This window comes from Toxotes jaculatrix, chromosome 15 (genome assembly GCF_017976425.1).
Source record: "Toxotes jaculatrix isolate fToxJac2 chromosome 15, fToxJac2.pri, whole genome shotgun sequence".
Taxonomy (NCBI): Eukaryota; Metazoa; Chordata; class Actinopteri; family Toxotidae; genus Toxotes; species Toxotes jaculatrix.
In genome coordinates, this window is record NC_054408.1 from 5,769,375 (window position 1) to 5,793,792 (window position 24,418).

General features: G+C 40.7%; 2 protein-coding genes across 2 annotated transcripts; both read left to right on the top strand.

Annotated features, from left to right (window-relative positions):
* Nucleotides 1-141: 141 nt before the first annotated feature.
* cnga4 (cyclic nucleotide gated channel subunit alpha 4) lies at nt 142-4,471 on the top strand. The gene is made up of 7 exons (XM_041057341.1): nt 142-293; nt 670-771; nt 857-963; nt 1,403-1,986; nt 2,118-2,363; nt 3,053-3,218; nt 3,654-4,471. The coding sequence occupies exons 1-7, from the start codon at nt 142-144 to the stop codon at nt 4,469-4,471; spliced, it is 2,175 nt and encodes a 724-aa protein (XP_040913275.1).
* An 851-nt stretch (nt 4,472-5,322) lies between these two features.
* Nucleotides 5,323-24,418, top strand: trappc10 (trafficking protein particle complex subunit 10). The gene is made up of 23 exons (XM_041057340.1): nt 5,323-5,480; nt 8,809-8,890; nt 10,032-10,167; nt 13,187-13,386; nt 13,553-13,748; nt 14,010-14,121; nt 14,278-14,525; nt 14,865-15,011; nt 15,272-15,386; nt 16,193-16,269; nt 16,506-16,597; nt 16,975-17,115; nt 17,331-17,440; nt 17,757-18,289; nt 18,539-18,680; nt 19,256-19,414; nt 19,855-20,084; nt 20,297-20,397; nt 20,716-20,839; nt 21,004-21,168; nt 21,352-21,532; nt 21,941-22,135; nt 22,489-24,418. The coding sequence occupies exons 1-23, from the start codon at nt 5,420-5,422 to the stop codon at nt 22,734-22,736; spliced, it is 3,795 nt and encodes a 1,264-aa protein (XP_040913274.1). The 5' UTR covers nt 5,323-5,419; the 3' UTR covers nt 22,737-24,418.

Here is a 24,418-nt window from a genome sequence, read left to right on the forward strand (position 1 = left end):
AGGACTGCCTGATGTAAGTCAACCAGGTTGTTTGAATTATTGTTCAAGAGAGTGCAGCGCTCATGCAGAAGGAAACAAGATCAAGAGCAACGGCCATCCTCATTTAGAAAAATGAGTTAGTCTATTGCTAAACCTTGAAGAATGGATAAAACAGGTGATACTAGTATTGGAGGAAACCAATGGCAGAGACTCCTGAGGTGGCATAAGGGACAGAAAGTGAACAAGGAAGGAGAAGATGGAGTCAAGGATGAAGGGAAACGTAACAACATTCTGGATCTGAAGTTAAAAGTTAAGTGAGTAATTAATTGGTTAATTGGTTGGGGTAGACATCTCAAAACAAAAAAGCTGTTTTGATCGCTATGAAAAGTCTCAATCTTCCAGTAAATGGATTAATAGTAGCAACTTCAGTAGTGGATTTATTCAATACACTATATCATTTATTTAGTGCTGATAAAGAGAATAAAAATTTGAAGTAATTGAAAGTTTTCTTTACCCATCTGTGGCAAGTATCTATTTGTAGTTTTTGTCAAATTTAACTTATTAATTCATCTAAACATGAGAATTGAATAATCATATATCTCTAAATGACAATTGTCCTGTGTGCGACTGATCAGTAAGTTTAATTCCATTTATTTCCCTCATCCTTCTCTGTTGTCTTTTTCTTTTCAGTTGGAAAGAGTGGGTGGCTGATCCAGCAGAACAGTTTTACTATGTCTGGCTGCAGGTCATGATTTTTCCCATTGTCTACAACTGGGTGATCATCATTTTGAGGTATGGGCATAAAGTATTATGAATAATCAAATAGTCTACATTATATATTTAGGCATGTAACTCAGCCGTATTGGTGTTTTCTCAGGACATGCTTCACGGCAATTGCACTGAGCTACCTGCCTGTGTGGCTGACACTGGACTATCTGTCAGACCTTATGTATATACTTGACATGATCATCACTGTTCATACAGGTAAATATTTGTATTTTCTTTGTTTAAATTTAGTCTGTGACACACAATATAACTCTTAAAGAAATTTTATTTGTCACAAATGCAGTCATTAAATGTTGAACAGTATATAAAGGAACACTATACAGAAGCAGGCATAAATAATAAAAAAGCATAGGAATATTGTATGATGGACAACATGCTTTGGATAATATATTTACACCTTTCTGCTTAGGCTTGTCATAAATTGTCAGATTTGAAGTGGCCCAATGAGCTCCTAAAACCCACCTCAAAGCAATAAAAGGATCCAATTTGTTTCTTCTTTAGTAAAGAGTATTTGACATGGATAAAAATAAATGCTGGAAATAAATTTGGCCCACAGAACTTATGTTCTGTGGCTAGGGCTGAAAGAAAAATAAAGTGTTACTCTGGGCTTTGTTAAACCTTACCCTTTCTTCTCCAGGTTACTTGGATCAGGGCATCCTAATAAAGGACCTCAATCAGCTGAAGAAGCGATATCTGCACTCCAAACGTTTCGTAAGGGATGTGGTTTCCCTGCTGCCTACCGACTTCCTCTACTTTGCCTTTGGCATCCAAACACCGCTAGTGAGGATCAACCGCCTTCTGCGTATGCCACGACTCACTGAGGCCCTTGATCGCATGGAGACAAGAACCTCCTACCCCAACACCTTCCGCATCTCCAAGCTCATGATCTACATCTTTGTGTTGATTCACTGGAATGCTTGTCTCTACTTTGCCCTGTCCAACTACATTGGATTTGGAAGTGATCTTTGGGTCTATCCCAACATCACCACACCACAGTTTGCCTCCATGCGCCGACAGTACTTTTACTGCTTCTGGTTCTCGGCCCAGATTTTCACCACAGTAGGAGACACCCCCCTGCCAAAAAGGGAAGAAGAGTACTTGTTTATGATTGCAGACTTGCTCATTGCTGTGCTGGTGTTTGCATCAATTGTTGGTAACGTTGGTAATGTCATCTCAAGCCTAAGGGATCGTGATAATGTTTTCTTCCCTAACCATGAGCTGGTAAGCTGAAAGACTGTCAGAAAGAAGCCTCTTTGTTTCTGAACTTGGTCTTTTTCTGGCAGTTTCTGAAAATGTATATATATAGTTTCATTTGTAGTATAGAAAATAAGGTTCTTTATTTCCTCTTTCAGGTGAAGGCATACCTACGTAGCCATCACATTAGCAAGGAGCTTAGACAGCGTATCGACACCTGGTACCAGCATCTTCATATCAACAAGAAGATCATCAGAGAGAATGAAATCCTGCAGCAGCTGCCCTTGCACCTGAGGACAGAGATCGCTGTCAGCGTTCACCTTCCCACACTCTCCAAAGTCACCATCTTCCAGAGCTGTGAGAAAAGTTTGCTGGAGGAGCTGGTGCTTAAGCTAACGCCTCAGGTTAGGGAAAAGGTGTCTCAAGATGTTTGGGCAGGATTCGGGGTTGTTAGCATGTGTTCAGAAGAAAAATAGTTTCTATACACCTAAGAGAGATTCAAAGCACCAACATCATGTTTAGACTTATCCAAAGTCTGAAACAGTTAACAGTTGGGGTCAGGAGTACAAGGCAAGGAGATGGGATTTGATTGAAGTAGCTAGCTCTACCAAAAGCCATAGAATATCAGCTGAGACCAGGCAAGATGCCGCAACCTCTAGTCAGTTCAGTGTTCATCTCAGGCTCTGGTTTTTAGAGGAGAGCTTAAATTTGATTTAGCTTTACACAGCACACAAGTACAACAATAACAACAAATACAAAAAAATACTGTAAAAATATGTAATATGCGAGTTCATGATGGCGCCATTATCAGCCAAGCCATCAAAAAAAACCCCAAAACAAAACAGATGGAAGCCCCTGTCTAATTCACAACAATTTAAAACAGAAGTAAACAGTTGCATTTGTGATTTTTTTTTCTAAACGTAATTGTTTCTACATTGCTAATAATGCACACGGCAACTTGTCATTTGACAATGAAGTTTACATTTGAATTCAACCTCTTCGCTTTGCCTAGTTTACTATCTTGCACATCAGAAATGCTTTCAGAAAAGAACTGTTTAAAGATGAAAACATTTCTCATGCCTTTCTCATGCAGGTCTTCAGTCCAGGGGAGTACGTCTGCAGGAAAGGAGATGTGGGTCATGAAATGTACATCATCAAAGAGGGAAAACTTGCAGTTGTAGCAGATGATGGGGTCACAGAGTTTGCTGTGCTGAGTGAAGGGAATTTCTTTGGGGAGATTAGTATCCTCAACATCAAAGGTCAGTCAAGTGTCAAGTACCGTACACATAGTCATATGGCATTTATTCATTCATGCAGGTGGTGAACAGACTCATAGGAGAGGGTTTAGTTGCCTCAATGATGCAACAAGATGTAGAACACTGGACTATTACAGATGCTTCAAGCTGACAAACATGATTTGGTGCCAAGAGAAGAGACAATTTGTCACGCATTAGCCATGCTGAGCAGTATTTACCAATATAGTTTTAATTATTATAAAAAATATTATACAGTGTATTAATACTTAAATATTAATACTGTTGACCTTTATGATTTAATACAGCTACAGTTTCCCTAATGTTCCTTTAAACCCTTTATGATATCATATCATATCATATCATATCCTTTGCTTTGTACCAATTTTTTTTTAAAATCTCAACAAAATTTTAGGGGAATCACAACATGTTTCCTTTCAGGTAACAAGTCAGGCAATCGTCGCACTGCCAACATCCGAAGCATTGGCTACTCTGATCTGTTCAGCTTGTCCAAAGAAGATCTGACAGATGTGCTATCTGAGTTCCCAGCAGCCAAACATCACCTGGAGGAGAAAGGCAAACAGATCCTCATCAAGATGGGCATGTTGGAGGAGAGTGGGGAAGGAGAGGAGAAGGAGGCAGAGCAAGTTGAAACCAAGGTTAAAAGGCTGGTGAGCAACTTGGAGGTCTTGCAAACAAAACTAGCAAGACTTATGGTGGAACTAGAGTCAAGCAATAGCAAGATGCAGGCCAGGGTGGAGCAGCTGGAGTGGGAGGTGGCAGCACTGGACACTCAGCTGCCAGACGATGGAGAGGAAGGAGAAAGAGCACAGGGAAGGGGTGAAGGGGTGGGAGGGGAGGTTGCATGGGAGCGAGAAGAGGCAGAAGGAGAGGAAGAGGAAGGTTCAGATGCAAAGGTGAAAAAACAGGGAAGAGGAGAAGATAGTAATGATGTGACCAAAGAGGGAGATGGAGAGAGCACTAAAAGCACAAAAGAATATGTGGAAAGAATGGTTGAGGGAGATAAATCTGTGGTGAAGGACCCAGATGACCAGAAAAAGAAAAAAGAAAATGATGGAGAGAAAAACCAAGAAAAAGGAGATGAGAGACCTGGGAAAGGAGATGGAGCTGAGATTGAACCTGAAGACAAGAAAGAAGAGAAAAGTGGAGAGAGAGAATTAGAAGAGGGGAGAGAAAAGGCTGAAGAGGACTCAATAAAAAGAGGAACTGGGCAGCAAGATGAAAGGCACAAAAAATGAAGTAAAAAGCAAAATAACTGAAAAGGACAATGAAGTTTAAAAATTTAATTGTGCATTTTTGTCTGTAGGCATTTGTCTGTTATATATAAATTAAAATATTGAAAACCTCAAAGTCTCAGACATACTCTCTGCAATATTACTTTGAACTCCCAGATGGCAGCATTGTACCCCCCAGATGATCATCATCCAAAACAGAACTGGTGTTGAACCTACATGACAGTTGTTATTTGAATTTATTTGCATGTGTGTATTTTATTTTTATAATTTTTCTTTTTTAATTTGATAAAATACTTAACAGACAATTTTTGTTGGCTGAATGATGAATTGATACTTTTTAAATGTAAAATGTACAAACTTTATGTAGGGATTTGTCTCATGTATTTTAATTTTGATTAGCCAAACTGAACAAATAATAGTCATTGAGAGCAGGTGTCAGTAATTTGATTGAAATTACTCAAATGGTCTTCAGTGTTTTTCCCATCATTACATCCATCCAGGGTGGAAAACCTAAATGCCATTTGATCATTTGATCTTGGGGCACTTAACTTTCCACTGAAAACTATTGAATTCCAAGAGCTTGGATTTAACAAGCTCTTTGAGGAACTGACAAATTACAGGGATATGCTAAGATATGGAGTAGATATATTATTTTAAGGAAATGTGTGCTGGTGATTGGTTACAATCGCCTCTTTGCAAGAGGGATTTTTTTTTGTTTGTTTTATTTTATTTATTTTTTACAGTGTAGCATTGGTTGTTGTGGATATTTTTTTGTACCTGTAATTTAAAAAAAGCACAGGTCGGCCCTTTAGTGACGCACCGTATACGCACTTCCCGGAAGTGCAGTGGGGACACAGGCCCCATCGATTCAACACAACTGCACACATAAGCACTTACTAATAATAAAGCCCTGTTGTATGTCATTTTCATGGAGTCCTACCGCTAACACATATGGAGTGTCAAGACGAAAAGCCAATCATCTATACTATGGAAAACAAGCCGATTGTGACATGTGAGTGTTTATGAAATGTTCAGTCTCGTTTTTTTTCTGGTCTTGACAGTTAGCCTGCTAGCTATAGTCATTAGCGCGTTTTAGCTAAGCTAGCAGGTACACCTATATTAACCAGCTTGGAAATGTTGCTTGTGTGTGCGTGTGAGTAGCGATTGGTGGCTTATTTTCTGCTTGTCAAGGCTGTAATATTTTCGTACTTACATACTGAACCGCTGTCTGTGCTACGTTTTCGCATGGAAAGCGGCGTCGCTCTCAGCTAGCTAGTGGCTACCTTGATGAACAGGCCGAGCAAACGATAGAACGTCACGGCTAGTTGCTGCAGTTTGGGGAAGGATTTCACCTTGTTCCCCACTGGACAGCCACGGTTTCCTCTCTTAGCAGCACAGACGGTAGTCGCCGCTTGATGTTTGGGTCGGTGGGGTCGGTTTGCCATTCATAAATCCCTAGGAGTCTCGTGGAAGCTTCGTAGAGGTGTTATTTTCGGAGCCGAATTTGGTAGTGGGTGCCAGCTTCACCTCACACCGCAGGCTGCTCCATTTTTAGGACAGAGGGATAAGGTGTTCTAGTACAGGAGCAGACCTTGCCACGGGGAAGTTGGGGTATAAGATAAGAAATTACAGGTATGACAGTTTACCAGTGTAGGTAGATTTAAAATCTGAAGTTACGGGTAGCTCAGAGTGGGATCTAACGATCACCTGTTTGTTTCCCGAGGGGCTGTCAGGTGTCAGGTGTATGCCTCTGAAGTCATCATTGTTACATTTCTGACCTTCGCATTGATGATTACATAAAGCCTTGCAGGATGTGTAACAAATATTAGTGATTATTAGGACAGATCCATCCATATTCCTCAGTGAGTGTGTAGCCATTACAGCTGCAATGATCAAGTGAATAATTGATTAGTTGGTCAACAGAAAAATAATTGGCTATTATTTTTGCTGTCCATTAAATATGAACAGCAAAATATTGCTCAAGATGACATGTTTTTATCAGCATCAACAAAGCATTTCTGATTGGAGTTTAGTCCATTGAAATAATGGTTTGGAACAAAGCTGTTGCATGAATTTCATAGATAACTTGATGGAGTAGAGATTATGTGGTTTAGTAGACAGGATATCAGAACTTTTGCCAGTGACTTCACTCATTATATTAAATCATCTTTGATTTACGTAAATATTTTTGATATACCTAAATATAAATATGAAGATAAATTAGTCATTAGTGAACAATAAACTGTTTAGAGTAGAGTAGAATAGAACATAACATAACATAACATAACATAACATAACATAACATAACATAACATCTCCACTGCATATGGACAAACAACCCAAAGAATATTAGCTGATGCATCAAAATCAGGTTTTTTTACGCTCTGAAATTGGTATAGGCATCCGCCCCAGAAAACCAGTATTAGTCAGGCTGAATGTGATTGCAGCTTCAGATAACCTTTGTAAACATTCAAAGTGCAGGTTTGTTTGGAATAACCTGGAGCTTCAAAACCCTGGAAATATTAGTGCCATAACCTAAAGCACTAAATTCTTTAACTAAATGTGTATACTTATGCGTGCCCAATACAGAAGAAAAAAAAAGACCACCAAGAATTGGCTGCCAGTTCATATTTTGTTAGTGTTGATTGTACATGCAAATTACTCAGATCTTTTCACCTGTGACATATGATGCAATAGTTTATATGCCACACATCAAAACCCCATATCCTGTGATTTTTTTTTTTTTATCTATCTAGGTGTTAAGCAGTGGGCAGCAAGGCCAATTGATTTACACTGCATTCAAATTGTCAGCGCAGTAAAATGTTTTGGCCCAGGTCCAGTACACTGGATTCAGAAGGAACTGACTGGGAAGTTAAAGTGCAGACTTTCGTCTTGCAGGATGTTTGAGGATGTTTACATTCATACTGGGCGAACCGTGTAAGACCAGTTTTCCTGTTTTCCCTTTAGGAACAGTTATAAAATGGGCTTTTTGCATGGTTCATTGGATGCTTTGACCTGGTTTCAGTGTATCTTGAATAAGTACCTCAGTCCTGTCAGTCACTGTTTATCAAAAGGCACACAGCTACAGTGAGTGACAGTTTGAACATTTCTGCAATGAGGCACCTGCTGAGAAATATTAAAGCCATTTTATTGTTGAGTTGGACTGGGGATTACAGCAGTCACAGAAAACCAGGTGGCGGCCTGGTCCACATGTTTGGTGATGATTTGGAGAATGGATCAACCTCTAAAAGTGGATCTGCACAGCAAAGGAGGCACATGGGAGAGAAGACTGACTGAGTCTTATTTCTCAAAGCGGGAAATGTGCAGGGACGTGAATTGATTGCAATAAAAAGCTGATATACAAGGTTTTTTGAAAGTAGGCATTTACCAGTCAGTAGAAAATACAAGTTACAAATGTGTAGATAATCAGTTACATGGATCTCTTGTTATGTTGTAAATGAAGTGATGGCATTTCGAAATTGCCTGCAACACAGTTCCCACATACAAAAGACAAGTACCAGTAGACAAATCTACAAATTTTAAGAGGAAATGTATGTTTAGACTTTAGAAAGAGGTGAGAGTTTATGCTGCAAATGCTGATATATATACCTCCCTCAGTGTTAAAACAAGTTTACTCACTCCAGGAAATGCATCATGTACATCTACCAGGCTGTTAAACACAAGAGAGCAGATACAGAGATCGAGAGTACGACAGGACATTGACCCATACAAGGTCTGATGGACTCTGGGCTATAGAAAAGAGTGCATCACATCAGACTATCCTGGCAAAATCTCAATGTCCTTTAGTAGTGTCAAAAATCAAATCTCTGCCTCATCATTGGTTGCTGAATTTGTTTATTTGTGTTTTTGCCTGCATCAGTGTCAGAGTTCTTTTGGACTCTTTGTCTTATGGAGGTGCACTTCAGTTTGTTCTTGAGAATACTGCTAAATGCATTCTCTGATACAGTTTATTTTCAGATTTTTAGTTTTTGGTTTTCTTAGTAGCTTTTCACTTTGTAATCTTGCTTTTCACTGGAGTTTTGGGATGTTTTCGTACTATTTCAATTAGTATGATTAAAAAAAATGCAAGCACTTTCTAATTATTTACAAACTTCATTAGGCCCAAAATATCATTTATGTCCTTTTGGTGCACAAAAGTCAAGTATTGAAATGTGGAGATATGGGGACACTGTAACAAAATCCCATATCTTTAGCTCAGTTATTGTTGTAAACACATGAGAATGACTACATATTAGATTTCACTTTCCCTGTGAGCTATATGATTTCTCTATTTCTGACGTACTTTTTAAACCTTGTTTGTCTTCCCCCTTTCATCACAGGTGCTGGAGACCAGGGCTTGTTTACATCTCTCTATACATCCTTGGCCCAACAACTTCCCAGGGAGCCAATGGAATGGAGGAGGTGAGTACTTCCCTACCGAGTGCATTGCAGTAAAAACATGGTATTTATTATCATTGTGACGCTTGTAAATCTCAATTGTTAGAGAATGGTGTCAGGGAGGTCTACAGTTACCTTGGAGGATGTAGTTGATGGGCTACTCTTGAATTTTTGTCCATTCTCCCATTAATGTCAGTGGCTATAACACATCAACACTTCACATCATTACATGGTGGTATTTTTCTTGCATGGCCATTATAAAAGCCAGCAGACATCACATGGCAGCATTTAGGCAGCAGTGAATGCAGGATGTACATAGTCATAAAAATGATCATTAACTGTTAGAGTTTAGAGTGTTGATAGAAGTGGCTGGGGGCAAAAAATCATCAGGGTGTACAGGATCAGAAACTATGTGCCTCACTCCCTTTACTATCCTCTTTTATTTCTGATAGAGACATTTAATGATGGGGTGAGAGTGCTGGTGGTTTTTGGATGACTTATTCTCGTCCACAATAAGGATGCTTGTTGTGAGGGCCAAATGGAAATGGAGCAAGACATATTGCCTCACCTTGAATTTTATGAGCTGAAATGGGAAGTAAGGTCTTGTTGGGCTTTTTAATATGATGTCTGCATCTATATTCCATTTAAGGTTATTGCTTGTAAGTGCCAAGAATTTTGATCCAGTCATAGAAGTATACCAGTGATGACTATCACTGGTATACTTCTATACTTTTTATATGTGACATACAAGAGTTTTGATATGTTCTGAAGATTATTGACCATGACCAGGCTGAGTGTATCTGTACACTGTTTGTCACCTTTGTTCTTATTGTGGTTGTTTTTGAAGAGTGAGATTAATAATGGTGAATGAGCCCAGCCTCAGGTTTTCTCTACTAAAGGTTAAAGGAAGGATGTAACATACAAAATGTTGTACTAGCCAGTCTCAAATAAAGGCGCTATTCTCTCTTCAGTTGTTGGATTTGATAAAGAACAGCATTAGTCAAAAACTATGACAAGAAACTGAATTTTCCTTTAAACGCTTTTAAACTAAGCTCCTGAGAAAGCTGCAGATCCAGTGACAGATTTAGTGGTTGGTGTTCAAGTGCTATCGTTAACACCATATACTGTAATAGATCCTTTAAAACTCTGCTCTCTTTCTGTACAGGACATATGGCCGTGCACCAAAAATGATCCACCTTGAAGCTAATTTTGTCCAGTTTAAAGAGGAGCTCCTCCCCAAGGAGGGCAACAAGGCTCTCCTCACCTTCCCATTCCTGCACATCTACTGGACTGACTGCTGTGTGAGTGACTTTACAGCAGAGCTGCACACAGACACACACACACACCTTGCTCAGCAACCTCAATCATTCAGGCACTAAGCACTTTAACCACCAAAACAATTCAAATTATGTATGGCGTTGTGCAACATTAGTCTATGTTAACACACAAGGTAAGCACATTAATAAATTCTCCAGTCAGTCTTGCTTCTGTTTTTGAGTAATAAAATTGCACATATTTTCCATACTTTGGCAAGGAGTGGGGTTGAATCACACCCATTTTGTCAGATATGTCCAGGTGCAGTTTCATCTCAGCAGGTTTAACCTCCATTTTGTCACTTCCCACTCTGTTATTTTATGTTTCAGTATAGCCTAACACATATTACCAGTGTTGCTATAGTGACAATTAAATAGTTTTTTATTGTCCAATAACTGTACAAGTGTAAAATCATGATTTGATTTCTGGTCATAATTGCTACCTGCTAACTGAGACTACTGGTAAGTCCTTTGCTACTGCAAAAGTAAATCACATTTATATTTTCATATACAATAAGTGATCACAAAGAGAAATTGAGTTAACCCAAAGCCAGATTTTTATTTGTCCCCTGGGGGGCAATTCAATGTTGCTGTTACCAGATGAAATTTGGAAAGCTGATGAAATGTTCTGTTCAGGAAGCTGGATTTGCAGATTCTTAATAAAGTTTGCTTTGTCCATGCACTTGCAGAATAGGCAAGGGCTGCTTGTCTACTCTAATAGATTAGTACTTGTAGTCATCCTATCTGGGGAAAAAAATAGGTGACAGACAGCTCTGTATGTAAAATATGCAAACTCGTAATGTGAGATACATACAATATGCAAGTTCACTGAGTTAAGATGATGTTGATGTAACTCCATGTCCATAAAGGTTGACTCTGAAAGTAGCATTTTAAAATGTATCTAGGTTATGCAGCATTTTTTAAGAATTCAGTTTTGTGGGATGAAAATGATTGGCTTTATGTAGATGGAAGGAGATGTTTGGCAAATGTATCTGTGTTATTGTGCACATGGTTTTACATTTTTAGGAACCTGTAGTCATCAGATTAAACTGAACTTGAAGTTTACTTTGCAAGGCTGCTAAGAGAAAGCAGAGGGGAGGAAAGAAGGGAAGCAGGAACCTGCTGCTGCTGACAGAGCAGCTGGTTAGTTTAAGGAAGTGCTGTCATAAGCTCGTGACTCATGACATTTCCTAAGGATTATGCCTCTAGTGTGGGAGGAGTGAGCCTGTGTGTTAATGCACTATGGACACAGTAACATTAACGCCAGTACAGTATAACAATTTATGTATATTCTATATTTATCTTTTTTTTAATCTTATTTGTTACTTACTTTATATTTTTCTTGTTTCTTGTGCTACTATAGTAGTACTTTGTGCAATGTCGTGTTTTTTTGTTTTGCTGCTGTAACAACTCAATTTCCCTCCGGGGATCAGTCTTATCTATCTATCTATCTATCTATCTATCTATCTATCTATCTATCTATCTATCTATCTATCTATCTATCTATCTATCTATCTATCTTAATACATTAGACCTTGTGATACTTAGACTGTTAAGTTTCTGTTGAGACTGTGTGAGAGTGTAATTCAGTGCCTTTCTGACAAACAACTGAGGTGTTATTTAATAACAGAAGGGATATTTAAACATTTTGATGAACTATTTCTGTGTTCCAGTTAAAAAAAAAAACTAAAATTCTGCTGGTTTAAAATGCAAAACTCAAAAATAATATGTTTAAGATGATATGATTCAGCAGCACTGCTGGTAGAGCTTTAGCTTTAGCTAACAAATCTAAATGGAGAGTTATGGAGGTGCCAATCAAGCACAGTCTGCGTGCACCCACACAGTGTTAACAGCACAAGGAGACCGAACATGGCTGATAAGCAGGGCTGCCACCTCCCCTTTCTTTTTTCTATAAAGAACAAATCCTATGTACACAGCATGACAGTATCACAGGTGGTGAGGCAGTTGGGCAGCACGGTAGACAAGGTTCAAACTGTGAGCTGTGACCTGCACAGGCTATAAAACCACACCAGCAAGTCCGCATTAAAGACACTGAATCCATCCACAGTCAGCTGACTGTGGGAGTCGGTGGCACCCTTGACAATAATGATCCGCCAGTATAAATGAAAACACCTGTGTGGGTTCTGCATGGGTGTGTACAGTCTTAAACAAAGAAGTTGCAAGGCACACAGAAATCACTGTAAACATTCAGTGGCGGAGTTAAATAAACGCTTCCAAGATAACACACCGAATGTGTGTTACATTTCTGTCAAGCTGTGATTGCATGTGCAGTGTCATTCAACTGGATGTAACTCCAAGTTCATTTCATAAACATTGTGTAAAAACAGGGCTACAGTTCCTCTCTCACTGCCAGTCGACACTTACATAACAACTGGCTCATCAAATTATATCCTGTCTTTGCTCAATTCAGGCATATTTACAACAAGCACTACCCTCAAGCAGCAGCCACTTACAGCAGCTCACACAAGGAATCCCAGTCACAAGATTCAGTTTCCTATAGTTATCATACAATGTAAACTGGCTGACCAGCATTCTTTTCGTAGTTTCTGTACTCTGATATCGTCTAATTTGTACATGTCCTTATTGTGTGCAACATGTGGGTCATTTAAATGAGAAGTATCTTTTCCCTCGTTATTCAGTTGTAATTCTTACATGACCCAGTTGACATGAAATGCATCTGTGATATTTTTTTGTTTTTTTCCCAAATTTCCTCAGATGAGTTCTTTGTAAGGGAAGGTGATGAGACAATACTTCCCTTTAACACTGTCGTGGTGGTATTGGCAGCATCAGTTTTACATGCTTTATTCTTTCATATGTATATGGGGTCACATGATGCTCTCAGAATCCAAGAATAAGTTTTGGGAACGTCTCACTTAAAAGAATTATTTTCTGTTTATGATGATTTAGACCAATGTTCATTTGAATTTTTAATGAAAATCAAGAAATTCAGAATCTCTGAATAATAAATGTTAATTTTTTATTCTAGGATACAGAGGTGTATAAGAGCACGGTAAAGGAGGACATGATGCGCTGGCAGAACAGCTTGAGGGCCCACGGTTCAGCAGACTGGGTCATCATTGTTGTGGAGACCAACGATACTAAGAAGAAAAACAAGACCAACATCCTGCCTCGGTCATCCATCGTGGACAAGATCCGTAGCGATTTTTGCAACAAACAGAATGACAGGTATTTAGATTTAAACAAGTTGATTTAGTTGAAATTGGAAGGGGAGAGAACAAGAACAGGTTGCAGTCTGACTTAGCAGGCAACATAGCAAATACTTGCTGAATATAAGAAACCGTGTTCATTAAACCTTTCCTGAGTAAACAAAGATTTTTGCCATTTGATGCAGGTGTGTGGTGCTGTCAGATCCTCTGAAGGACTCGTCTCGGTCTCAGGAATCCTGGAATTCCTTACTACTCAAGCTGCGAACTCTCCTCCTCATGTCCTTCACCAAGAACCTGGGCCGCTTTGAAGATGACATGCGTACGCTCCGAGAGAAACGCACCCAGCCCGGCTGGAGCTTCTGTGAATACTTCATGGTCCAGGTTTGCAGAAAAAGAATGAGCATGTGGACTTTGATTTTGTGATTGGTTTGTGTGCAGTGAAAGTAAAGTAGAGAGGAATGTTATGACTGAAACTGACAGAAAGGGCATAAACACTTGTGTGGCCCTTCATTAACACTACGGCTTTTCATATTTATGGTTTCTGTGTCTTTAAACACAGATGATTACATTAAACTCAGAATACTCACTTGAGAACAAATTCATCAGTCTGATACATAAGCGTGTATGTGTGTGATTGTGCAGGAGGAGCTGGCCTTTGTTTTTGAGATGCTGCAGCAGTTTGAGGATGCCTTGGTGCAGTATGATGAACTAGATGCTCTTTTTACCCAATATGTCCTTAACTTTGGAGCTGGAGGTACGTAACCACTACACAGTACTGTTGTTGGTTTCAATCTGTCAGTCCTCTCAAGTATAATAAACATGAGGATTTGGTGCATGTATTTTTTGTTTCCAACATCAAAGGTTTGCTATAGTTGTGGTTTTGGTGTGACTGGTCTGCTTCTGTCCACAGATACAGCTAACTGGCTTGGCTCATTCTGTGCCCCGGTGCGCAGCTGGAGTGGCTTGCTGCTTCGGCGGCCCATCGACATGGAGAAGAGGGATGGGATCCAGCGAGGGGAGGCCAGCCTGTTGGATTTGAGGAGCTACCTGTTCTCCCGCCAGTGCACCTTACTCATCTTCCTCCAGAGGCCCTGGGAGGTCACCCAGAGAGCCCTGGAACTTCTGCACAACTGTGTCCAGGAGCTACGCCTGCTTGAGGTAAGCTGACTCCTACAGGGTTATATATTTGTTCGACAACATGTAATTTATACAGGTTGAATCCCAGACTGTAAGTAACTGTAAGCGGCTCAATCTCTTGAACAACATAACCTTACCGTGTTTTCTGCAGCAGCCAAACAGAGAAAGAAAAAGTGAAATTCCATGGAATTTTTAGACCTCAGTAGACAAGAGGTCAGGGGAATAACCCAAATAATTAGGAATCATCATTATCCATACTTAGAAGGCTGAACAACAAATCTACATTGAAAATCTAAATGGACTGAACTGAATGTGTTGCTCATCATTATATTATATTTTGCTGCTCTTTCCCTTGTTCAGGTGTCGGTGCTGGAGGGGGCGCTGGACTGCTGGGTGTTCCTCAGCTGCTTGGAGGTTTTGCACAGGATTGAGGGCTGTTGTGATCAGGCCCAGTTAGCTGCAAACTGCTCTCATACTGTTGGGCTGTGGGCTTACGCAACTGACAAGGTAACAGAAATATAGGGCACTGGTCACACATGTAACATGTCCAGGATTTGTCATGATACCTTCAGTGTAATTTGATGATGTAAAATTATTTTTTTGCACTAAATTTATGACTCTGACTTTTAAGAGGATAAAACTATTTGTTCCTTCTTTTACTCATTCATTTAAATATTGAGAAATAAATATTTGCTAAAAATATATTTTTTTCCAGTTAATAGTGTTTTGAAGTAAAATTGTTCTTTTTTTGTGCTTTCCTTCTCCAGCTGAAGTCCCTGGGGGAACTCTGTGGCTTGGTGTCAGAGAAGGGACCCACGTCTGAGGACCTGAACAGGACTGTAGATCTGCTGGCTGGACTAGGGGATGAGAGACCTGAGACTAGTGAGTTTTCAGACTCTTCTGTTACATGAAACTACTGGTGTTATTTTGAAAAACACAAACAAGTCCAGCTGGGTCGTACTGAGAACCTGTTTACATACAGGTATACAGGTTCCATCAAAATTCCTGCCCTTCACAGTAACAATATAAACACATAGGCTGTGATTAAGGGCCCTGATGCACCAAGCCAACAGTTGGGTGTCTTGTGTGGTCGTCTGTTGCCTGCAGCTGGTGCAGTGTGTCCTGCACCGCTGGCCTTACTCAGCCCTAGTTGGCCCTCATCAGCAGCAGTTCAGCTGATTAAGGACCTTATTTTTTGCTTCCGTCTTTTTTTTTTTTTTTCTTCCACAAGCACACAGCCATTGGCTGAAAATGTCACTTACAACTTTTTATCTGACATTTATCTTCTGAATTTGTACCCCAGTTCCAAACACTTTTTATTGAGATTCAAAGTGTGGTGTATGTCCTTTCTGTTTTTCTTTTTTTTTAATGACTTTTGTATGACTCATGTGACTGGTGTCTATTTATTATCTATTATTTAATATCTAATGCAGGCACAGATTGTATATACATGTCAGCTGTCAACTGTAGTCTCAGCTTTTAAACAGCAGACTCGAAGCGATGAATCAGACGTTTCTATTTGATGTGTATCGGGACCTTTAGGGTTTGAATTGCCTCTTCACTGAAAGAAGTGTGATTTTGTTCGACCAAGCATGTTGACTGAGGTGTAATGAAGAAGCCTGTTCTTTGAAAGACAATAATTAACAGTGTTTTCCTTGTATTTAAGTCTCCTATGTCTTCCTCCACAGTCAGCAGTTTGCAGAGCCCTTACAAAAAGCTGAAAGAAGCTTTGTCGTCTGTAGAGGCTTTTGAAAGACACTATCTTGTAAGTCAGCTCCTCACCACAGCTTGATATTGTATTTCAGTAGTTGGCAAAGCAGGAAGTTAACACACATTTTCTGAATTCCTGTACCAGTTTTTTTGGGTCATTATTTTTTTCTGACGTAATATCCTGGAGACTGCAAGCGATTCATCTGGTGATGAGTCTCTCTCCTCTCTCCTTCCCTTCTCTCCCTCGTCCTCTGCCTCCACCACCACCTTGTTGGCCACTTCTTGCATCAGGAACTGTCTCATGCTGCTATGGAAATGTACAAGGCCATCGGCCGGATGAGGTCTGCCAGACTCGTAGGAAAAAGCCTGGCTGAGTTCTACATGTAAGGAAGATTTAAGCTGCTGGTTCAGTTAGAGTATATGTAGGTGTCAAAGTCTTGAAAACCATGTTTTCAGTTATTCTGGCTGAATGAGCCTCTTCTCCAGACGTCAGTCAGTCACTACTTGTAAACACCCACACAGTCCTAAGGAAGAGACCTAATTAGGCAGAATACATGTGCAACAATGGCTTTAAGATTAAATAGATCCAAAAACCAAATATGTTCGAAGTCTGACATCTTATGGCAAAAACAAGGAATTGAACTATCATCTGCTGTTTGCACTCCTAAATAGCTAGACGTGTTGTTGTGCATAGATCTTTTACTCTTCTGTAGATTTAAAGAAGACAGCTGATGAATTTCTTTGTGTGTGTCTTTATTAGGAGGAAGGGGGACCCTGAGCGGGCAGAAACCTTCTTACAGGAAGCTCTGAAATCATACGTATCGGAGGGGTGGAGACTCCCTGTCACTCACACCAGGAAACAGATTGCTGAGTGTCAGAAACTGCTGGGCAGAACTGAACAGTATCCTTCAAAACAAAAAAAATATTACCATTGAGCTTTGAGTTATCATCCAATCATATCATGGCATGTTTTTAATCGTGGTTATCTTACTGGCTCATGATACTTAATGTTGTCCTATGTACTTGGAAAGATAACAGATGAACCTATTCTAAGGAGGTTATTGATTCTTGCACTAGTGGACCATAAGGTTTGGTTTCCTTTACAAGCCGCCACAGCTACCTGCAGACCAGTGCCTTGTTGGCCGGTGATGTGAATCTGACCACGGAAGAGAGGAAGCACTTTTGTAAGGAAATTCTGACCTTCGCTGGCAAGTCTGGAGATCACTGTGAGTAATCAGGTTCATTACTGCTACATATATAATCTGTATCATCAGTCTGTGATATTTAGTGCTTTATATAGGAGTCACTTCCAGTGAACAGCTTAATCACTGATCTAAATCAACGTGTATATTAATATACAAGATATATTAAGCTGCCGTTAATCAAACATTACTGAAGCTTCCCATTACATTACCAGTTAACTCCCACTGGGCAATCTAAACAAAACATTAAGCAATATGCAAACACATTACGCATAAAAATTGGTTATGATTTAATAACCTATTTTTACTTAACAACTACTTTCATCTTCTTTCTCCGCAGCCCACAAAGTGGCTCTCAGCATGGGTGTTTTTGCTCAACTCACACGGTTACAGTTCCATCCAGCGACAGCCTCTGTGCACTCTGGAGCCGTCCTGCAGGTGGAGCTCACTCTGAGATGTTTGATGCCGGTGTCGGTGCACATACAGCAAGTAGCTGCTAGCATTCACTTTGATGTGGATCATGGAGGGACTCTTGGAAGGTCTAAGGGAGCTCAGAGACAAGCAAACCCAGGGACAATAGAGTTTAACCAGGGTAATTCGTCAGCGGGTCCCCCCTTCTCCTCGGCCTCGGGTCCTTCTTTAGAACTGGATGAGATACAGGACAGGAGTCCTTCGGACAATTCTCTCAACTCTACAGGAGTGGTGTGTAAAAACACTCACCTGCTCATGCGTCGTCATGACAGCAATTCACCGCCAGACACGCCCAACTGTGTCAGCCCTCCTGCTGTTGCCATGAAGGAAGGAGCACAGATGCTGAAAGTGCAGGATGTAACATTAGAGCCTGGGAATAACAGCATTATCTTCACAGCACCGGTAAGAGACTCTGTTTCTGCCTTAAATAAAAAAATAAAACCGTGGCCTTTTGAAATGGTTAAGCAGTTGACTGGTGTTTGACATTCAGAAGGAGATTCACAACTTATCTGTTGATAGTTTTTTAAAAATGTGTTTTCACTGTCCCTCTTTCTCAACATTTTCAAACCTGTTTGATATAACTTCTCTCCTGTTTTCTTACTCCCCGTCTTTTTCTCTGTCACTCTGTACTTTTCTCTGTTTTCTTTGTAGAGTGGGCAGCCAGGTACTTACACATTGCGTCAGCTGTGTGCCACGGTGGGTCAGGTGCAGTTTGTTCTGCCTCACATCTACCCATCGGTCCAGTATGGAGTGTATTCTCAGGAGCCCCAGCTCACTGTGGAACCTCTCTCAGGTCTGCACTGTTTATATGATGAGTTATTTTATTGTATTTTTTTTTTCTTGTGAACTTGAATTTCTCTAGACAATTACACTTTCAAAATATTGTTTTTATAAATAACTTGCAGTGCTGAAAAGAGGAGCTGCAGTCACAGGTTTTCACAGATTTCTCTTATTGAGCAAATTAAAAATGCAGGGTGCAAACACATGACACCCAAGTCCTCAGGCTTCTTTGTCTCACCATGTCAAGTGTTAATGTAACTGTCTAAAATAAGTTGGTTATGCTCATGTAGCAGCTCCTGATGCTTGAGAAGTGTGTGTGTACAGTATAGCTGTAGCTTGTATTCTCTGTTCATGTAATTAGGGCTGGGTCTCCCTCAGCTGTCATATAGAATTCTGTGATACAGTATCATCATTTGTAAAAGCTGTGAGGGTGAAATAATTTGATGATTTTCTAGCTGCAATTTTGAATTTGTTTTTTGAGCAAGGAGAATAGACATTTGAGGGCAGTTCCTACCTTTTTTTTTTTTTGATGTTGACTTGTGTCTGCTGTGCGGGCTTTGCTCACTGTGGTTGTTTTTCTGTTTTCAGAGCCACTGTTGGCCGGTCTGCCTCAGATGGTGAAGTTCACTCTGTTGACGGGTCACTACGCTGTGAAGAAAGGAGACGCTCTGCAGCTCAGCAACACAGACACCATGCCTCTCCTGCCCTCCGCCAGCTGCACTGCCCGCATCAGCAACCCTGCTGCTGGTCGGTTCACATTTTGAAGGCTTTATTTGCATTTGCCATTTACATCAATTTAAAGAGATTAGACATTCAGTTTAGGTTTTAGTTTAACTTTGGATTTAATAATTATTTTGGAGTAGTGGTCTTTACTGGGAGTAGGCCTCACTGCTGTCATTCTTTCCCTGTCTGATTTCTTTGTGTTGTGTTGTGCGCATGACCACAAGTAAAAAACATATTTGAAATCTAGTTATGTATCTAGATGGTCAAGAAATCACATTTCTCTGACATAAATATACCTTTGTTCCTTTGTTCTTGTTACTTGCATACATGATGTTAAATTAGATTCCTGCTGAAAGCTGAAAACAGCCAGATATTTTCATGTCAATAAAAACACTAACTGACACGTGATATGTGGCTTTAAAGTTCTCTTGCCTTCCGTTTCCTGTTCCCCTCCTTGTGTTCAGAATTGGTAGGTGAAAGCGTTCTCTCCATTCAGTCGTCTGAGAAGGTGACCAGCATCAGCCTGCCCCCGACCCCTCCCTACCACACTCTGGAGTTCCAGCTGGAGGTTTTGTGTATCATCCCGTCAGGGTCCGACCGGCCCGCCAATGAGAGGCTGACCAACGGTGAGGTCCGCCATCGACCACGCAGCTACAGTCACCCTGACACGCCCATGACCGCCATCGATCAGAGGGTGAGGCTCACGCACAAATGCACAGTGTTATAGTGTGGACAGCAGATTAATCTCTAACAAATGTAATCATTAGCTGTAGCTCTGAAATCTTTAGGGTCATAACCATTATCTACCAAATAAATATCCAACCCTTGTAATTGGGCGGGTTAGCTGTCTTATACAATGGTAAGTTGAGAGATTTGATAGAGAAGCTTTGCTGTGTCTGTCCACAGATGTCTATTGACTGTCCATGGTCGATCTACTCCACTCTGCTGGCCCTCACCTTCTACATCCCCTTCAAGACCAAACACTCACTGCTTTCTGCTGGTAACAGGTGAGCCTCCATTCTCCTGCAGGTGTTACAGTAAGAAATTACATGAACATATAAAGTTAAATTTTATGATCTCATCAAAATTTGAAAAATCATGATGCCTCTGAAATTCTTACTTTGTTCATAAGATGGTGCCATTCTGTATTGTTGAGCCACTGGTATTTATCAGTGGGATTCAGTGGAAAGGTTCCTCTTTCATATGACATCCTCAAAATACAAGAAGCAATACTTACAATACCATATCATTGTTTACCAGGTACATTCCCTGCCCTACTCATGCGCTGGTCTGATCACTGACCTTTTATCTGGTCTTTCTAACAGGAAGTACGTCCAGGTGTGTGTGCAGAATGTGTCAGATGTGAACTTCATGCTGGCAGAAGTGAAGCTGACAGAGAAGCAACATGCATCACTGGAGCTACAGTCCCTTAACACTAAAGCACAACAGGTGAGCTGAAAAAAAAAAAAAACTACAAAAACTAAATGAAAGCCAGTGACTACTGGATAGATCAGTTGAAAGTTTCATGTGTTCTGAGCCCACTTTCCCTTATGATCAACCATTAATTCATGTTGATATCTGGTGTGTGTGTTTTTTTGTGTGTATGTGTATAGGTTTTGTGCAGTAAGCACAGTGTGTTCTGCTTGTGGGAGGTGAGGTGGAAGGATGACCTGCCTTCCTGTCTCCAGTGCGTTTTCTCTGCCAATTTCTCTCCACTCAACCAAGATGTCTCTGCCTTCAAACCCTTCCACTACCAGTTCCAGCTCGAGAGAGTCACTGTGAGTCCACTTAAAGATTTATTTTTGTTCCTTTGCGCTAAGTGCTCTGATTATTTGTCAGCAGCTCAGATCTGTTGATCTTTTTTGGAACATGTGGACAGGGAACCCGGACACGTACATTTTGAATTCCGGCCACAATCAGAGACTTTCCCACCATAAATAACCGCTGTTTGTTATTATCAGACATTGTACAGCGTGCGAGCTGAGATCCTGCCCTCTGCTGGTGAACAACACTGTCGCTCTGGTTTCCTCTGTGGACTGGAGGTGTGTATAACACGGCTGACTGAACCTGCAGAAGGAGAGGTGGCAGAGGAGAGCAAGACTGACACTGATGGTATCAAAACCACCAAACTCATGTACGAAGGTATGTCTGAAAAATAACGTGTCGTCTCGCGTGTCTAAGAGGGTGGATGAACAAAATCTGAGAAACATGCAACATGTATATTTACAGCATTTCAAACTGGAAGAAAACATTGTGGAGTGGAGTTAATTAGTCAATCAACATAAAATAATCAGCTATTTTAATAGATGTTTACCTCCCAAAAAAATGCCAAACATTTGTAGGCCCCAGCTTCTCCCATGTGTTATTTGTGGCCTTTTTCTTGCTTACTATATTTTTAGAGTTAGAAATTAATCAGTGAATTATGAGAAATAGTTAACAGAACAATTATTACAGAAAACAGTCATTAGTTGCAGACAAAATTGAAAGTAAAAAGAGCTCAGTGTTAGTAATGGCAGCTGTTTGTGTGTGTGTGTGTGTGTGTGTTCATAGTGGCTGACAGCAGCAGTAACTGGGCGGTGTGTGGGAAGAGTTCAGGGATGGTGTCAATGCCTATGACGGCCAACGCCACCCACAAGGTGCAGATCGAGGTGATGCCTCTGTTTGCAGGACACCTGCCCTTCCCCAAAATCAAAGTGCTGAAGTACCTGCCTCACACTGCAGCAGTGGCGATTCAGCCAGACCCTGGTAAGACTTACTGAGCAGGAGTTGTACAAAAATGGCCTGACAAGTTGTAAACAAACTGAATACGATAAGTAAATAGAGTTTCAGTGGAGTGGAACATCACACTGGTGTCTCGCAATCCACCACCATGTTTTCAGTGACACTGAAGATTGTGATTTTGCAAAGCCATTCCTACATTCACCTTCTGCTACAGCAGACATGTTGGAAATTTTGGGTTCTCATAGATTTTCAACATTTTAATTCAAAATTTTAGTTTTCTCTTTGTGTTCTTTGGCCTGTTGGACTATTTGTCAGTGCATCCTAAACAGCATTTCCTGTGGACGCTAAGTTATTTGTTTGTTTGTTGCCATCCTCAGATAGCTGCGTGGAGAACGACAGTCTGTCCCTGCTGGACAAGACGTTGGACGACCAGGGGGACACGGCGAGCATCCGCAGCCGGGGCAGCGTCCATTCTGTGGGCAGCGGCGACCAACAACAGAAAGGCGTGGCTATGCCGCGTCTCGAGCCCTTCAGTCCTGGACAGGTGTTCAACCACAGCCAGACACGGCAGGTCCTGGTGCTGCCCTCCACCGATGACCACATCATGGAGGTCAACGCTACATGACCCTGGTGGCCAGACCTCGCGTCCTCTTCTTTTAGGACTGAACCCAGGCCCCGGATGAACTCTGCTGAGCTTTTTCTCTGGGGCACATCGGGTCCATGAGTCTGTGTCAAAGACCTCTGCAGTTTGCTGGTATGGACTCCCTCCCCCCATCTCAAGCATGAAACGTTCACATCACTGGAGACATTACGGACAAGGCACAGTGAAGAGCCAATGACATCTGCTGATAAATTTAAATAAAATTTTCTTTGCCATACTTTGTACATAGCTCATTGAATGGATTTATAGTTATAAATATATAAATATATATATGGACTCAATCAGATCGGCGCCTGTTGTGCTCCTTCGAACTGAAGAATAACACTCCTGATTGTCCCATGATGCACCAAAGCCCTAGATGTGTGTACGCCTTGATCAGCTACTCAAGTACTGTAACTTTGACTGAGTGTTTCCAGCTGTAAGTGCTGTTCCTGTGCCTCTCAAGTAGTCATTATTTTTATATTTGAGACTTTTGCCTACACGATAAGCTACTCTTTTCATCAAAAATGTGACAGCAGTCAAAACCAGCGGGTTGACAAACAATAATGTGTCTTTGGAGACATATCCCCAATCCTCACGGACCCTGCTGTCCGGCAGATACAGAAAACAGTCCAACTGGTGTATGCTGAAGTAGAATATTGGCTCTGGGATCAGACTACATAATATCAGCCTGATAATCTGCCTTCTCTCACCGAGTTTTATAACATCTACAATGTGTTGCCTGACACTGACCCATGAAAATATGGCAAAGGAAAAGAGGAATGATGGTGTTGTTGCTGTGAGATGGAACAGTGAAGTCAGACCTAAAGCGCTGGAACATCTAAAAATGTTGTTTTGGTTAAAATGAATTTGAGACACCTATGAAAATGTATGTGACCTTATTTGTGTACTTGTGTTTGAATTATCAGTTTTATCTCAAGTCCACAGCAAGGAGAATAGTTTTTGTACTTGCATGATAGAAGAATCTTTGGTGATTATGGATGTGTCTTCAAGAAAACAGTAAGCTATATTAAATAACTGTGCCTGCTTATTAAAAGCAGCAACTTATTTTCTCTGAGTCAAACAGCTCACAGAACTGTCCAATACAAAAGCAGTGATGACTTGAGAGGCTCAGGCTGAATCTAGCGGTGTGTCGTGTGTATCTGTTCAGCTGTAGTTCTGTGTATGTGTTAGGGTCTATGTATACATGTCTGTATGAGTGTGTGCGTGTGATCAGGTGAGACTTTTAGATAAAGATCAGCCAGTGCACATTGTTGTCTATCTATTGTCTTACCTATTGGTGGATTGTTCATATACAGTGTGTGTATATTTATTCTATGTGTGTGGGGTGTGTGCGTGTGTCGCCAAATCCACGTCCGAGCTATGCACACATACCGTTAGGTGTTGAATAGATGAGTGAAATGAGTCGTTATTGGATTTATTCATTCATTTATTTGAAAGGATGAATGTCAGCTACTTCTGCCCCCCTCCCCCAACCACTTCCTCTCCTTACCCCCCCACCCCCCCCCCCCCCCCCCACGCGCACACACACACACAGTGTAACTACAGCCTCCTGCTCTTGTTTGACCACTGTACATACTGATCTGTAAATAATGATTCAAATGAAAATCATCTTTGATTGCCAACTATATTAAAAAAAAAATCAT

Bases quoted from the DNA above. Each gene is read 5' to 3' on its own strand.
- cnga4 (XM_041057341.1), top strand. From the start codon at position 142: ATGGATAAAACAGGTGATACTAGTATTGGAGGAAACCAATGGCAGAGA. The intron at 772-856 runs GTATGGGCATAA...GTGTTTTCTCAG, and splicing joins TGGGTGATCATCATTTTGAG to GACATGCTTCACGGCAATTG. The intron at 2,364-3,052 runs GTTAGGGAAAAG...TTTCTCATGCAG, and splicing joins TGCTTAAGCTAACGCCTCAG to GTCTTCAGTCCAGGGGAGTA.
- trappc10 (XM_041057340.1), top strand. From the start codon at position 5,420: ATGGAGTGTCAAGACGAAAAGCCAATCATCTATACTATGGAAAACAAG. The intron at 13,387-13,552 runs GTATTTAGATTT...CATTTGATGCAG, and splicing joins TGCAACAAACAGAATGACAG to GTGTGTGGTGCTGTCAGATC. The intron at 20,085-20,296 runs GTGAGGCTCACG...GTCTGTCCACAG, and splicing joins TGACCGCCATCGATCAGAGG to ATGTCTATTGACTGTCCATG.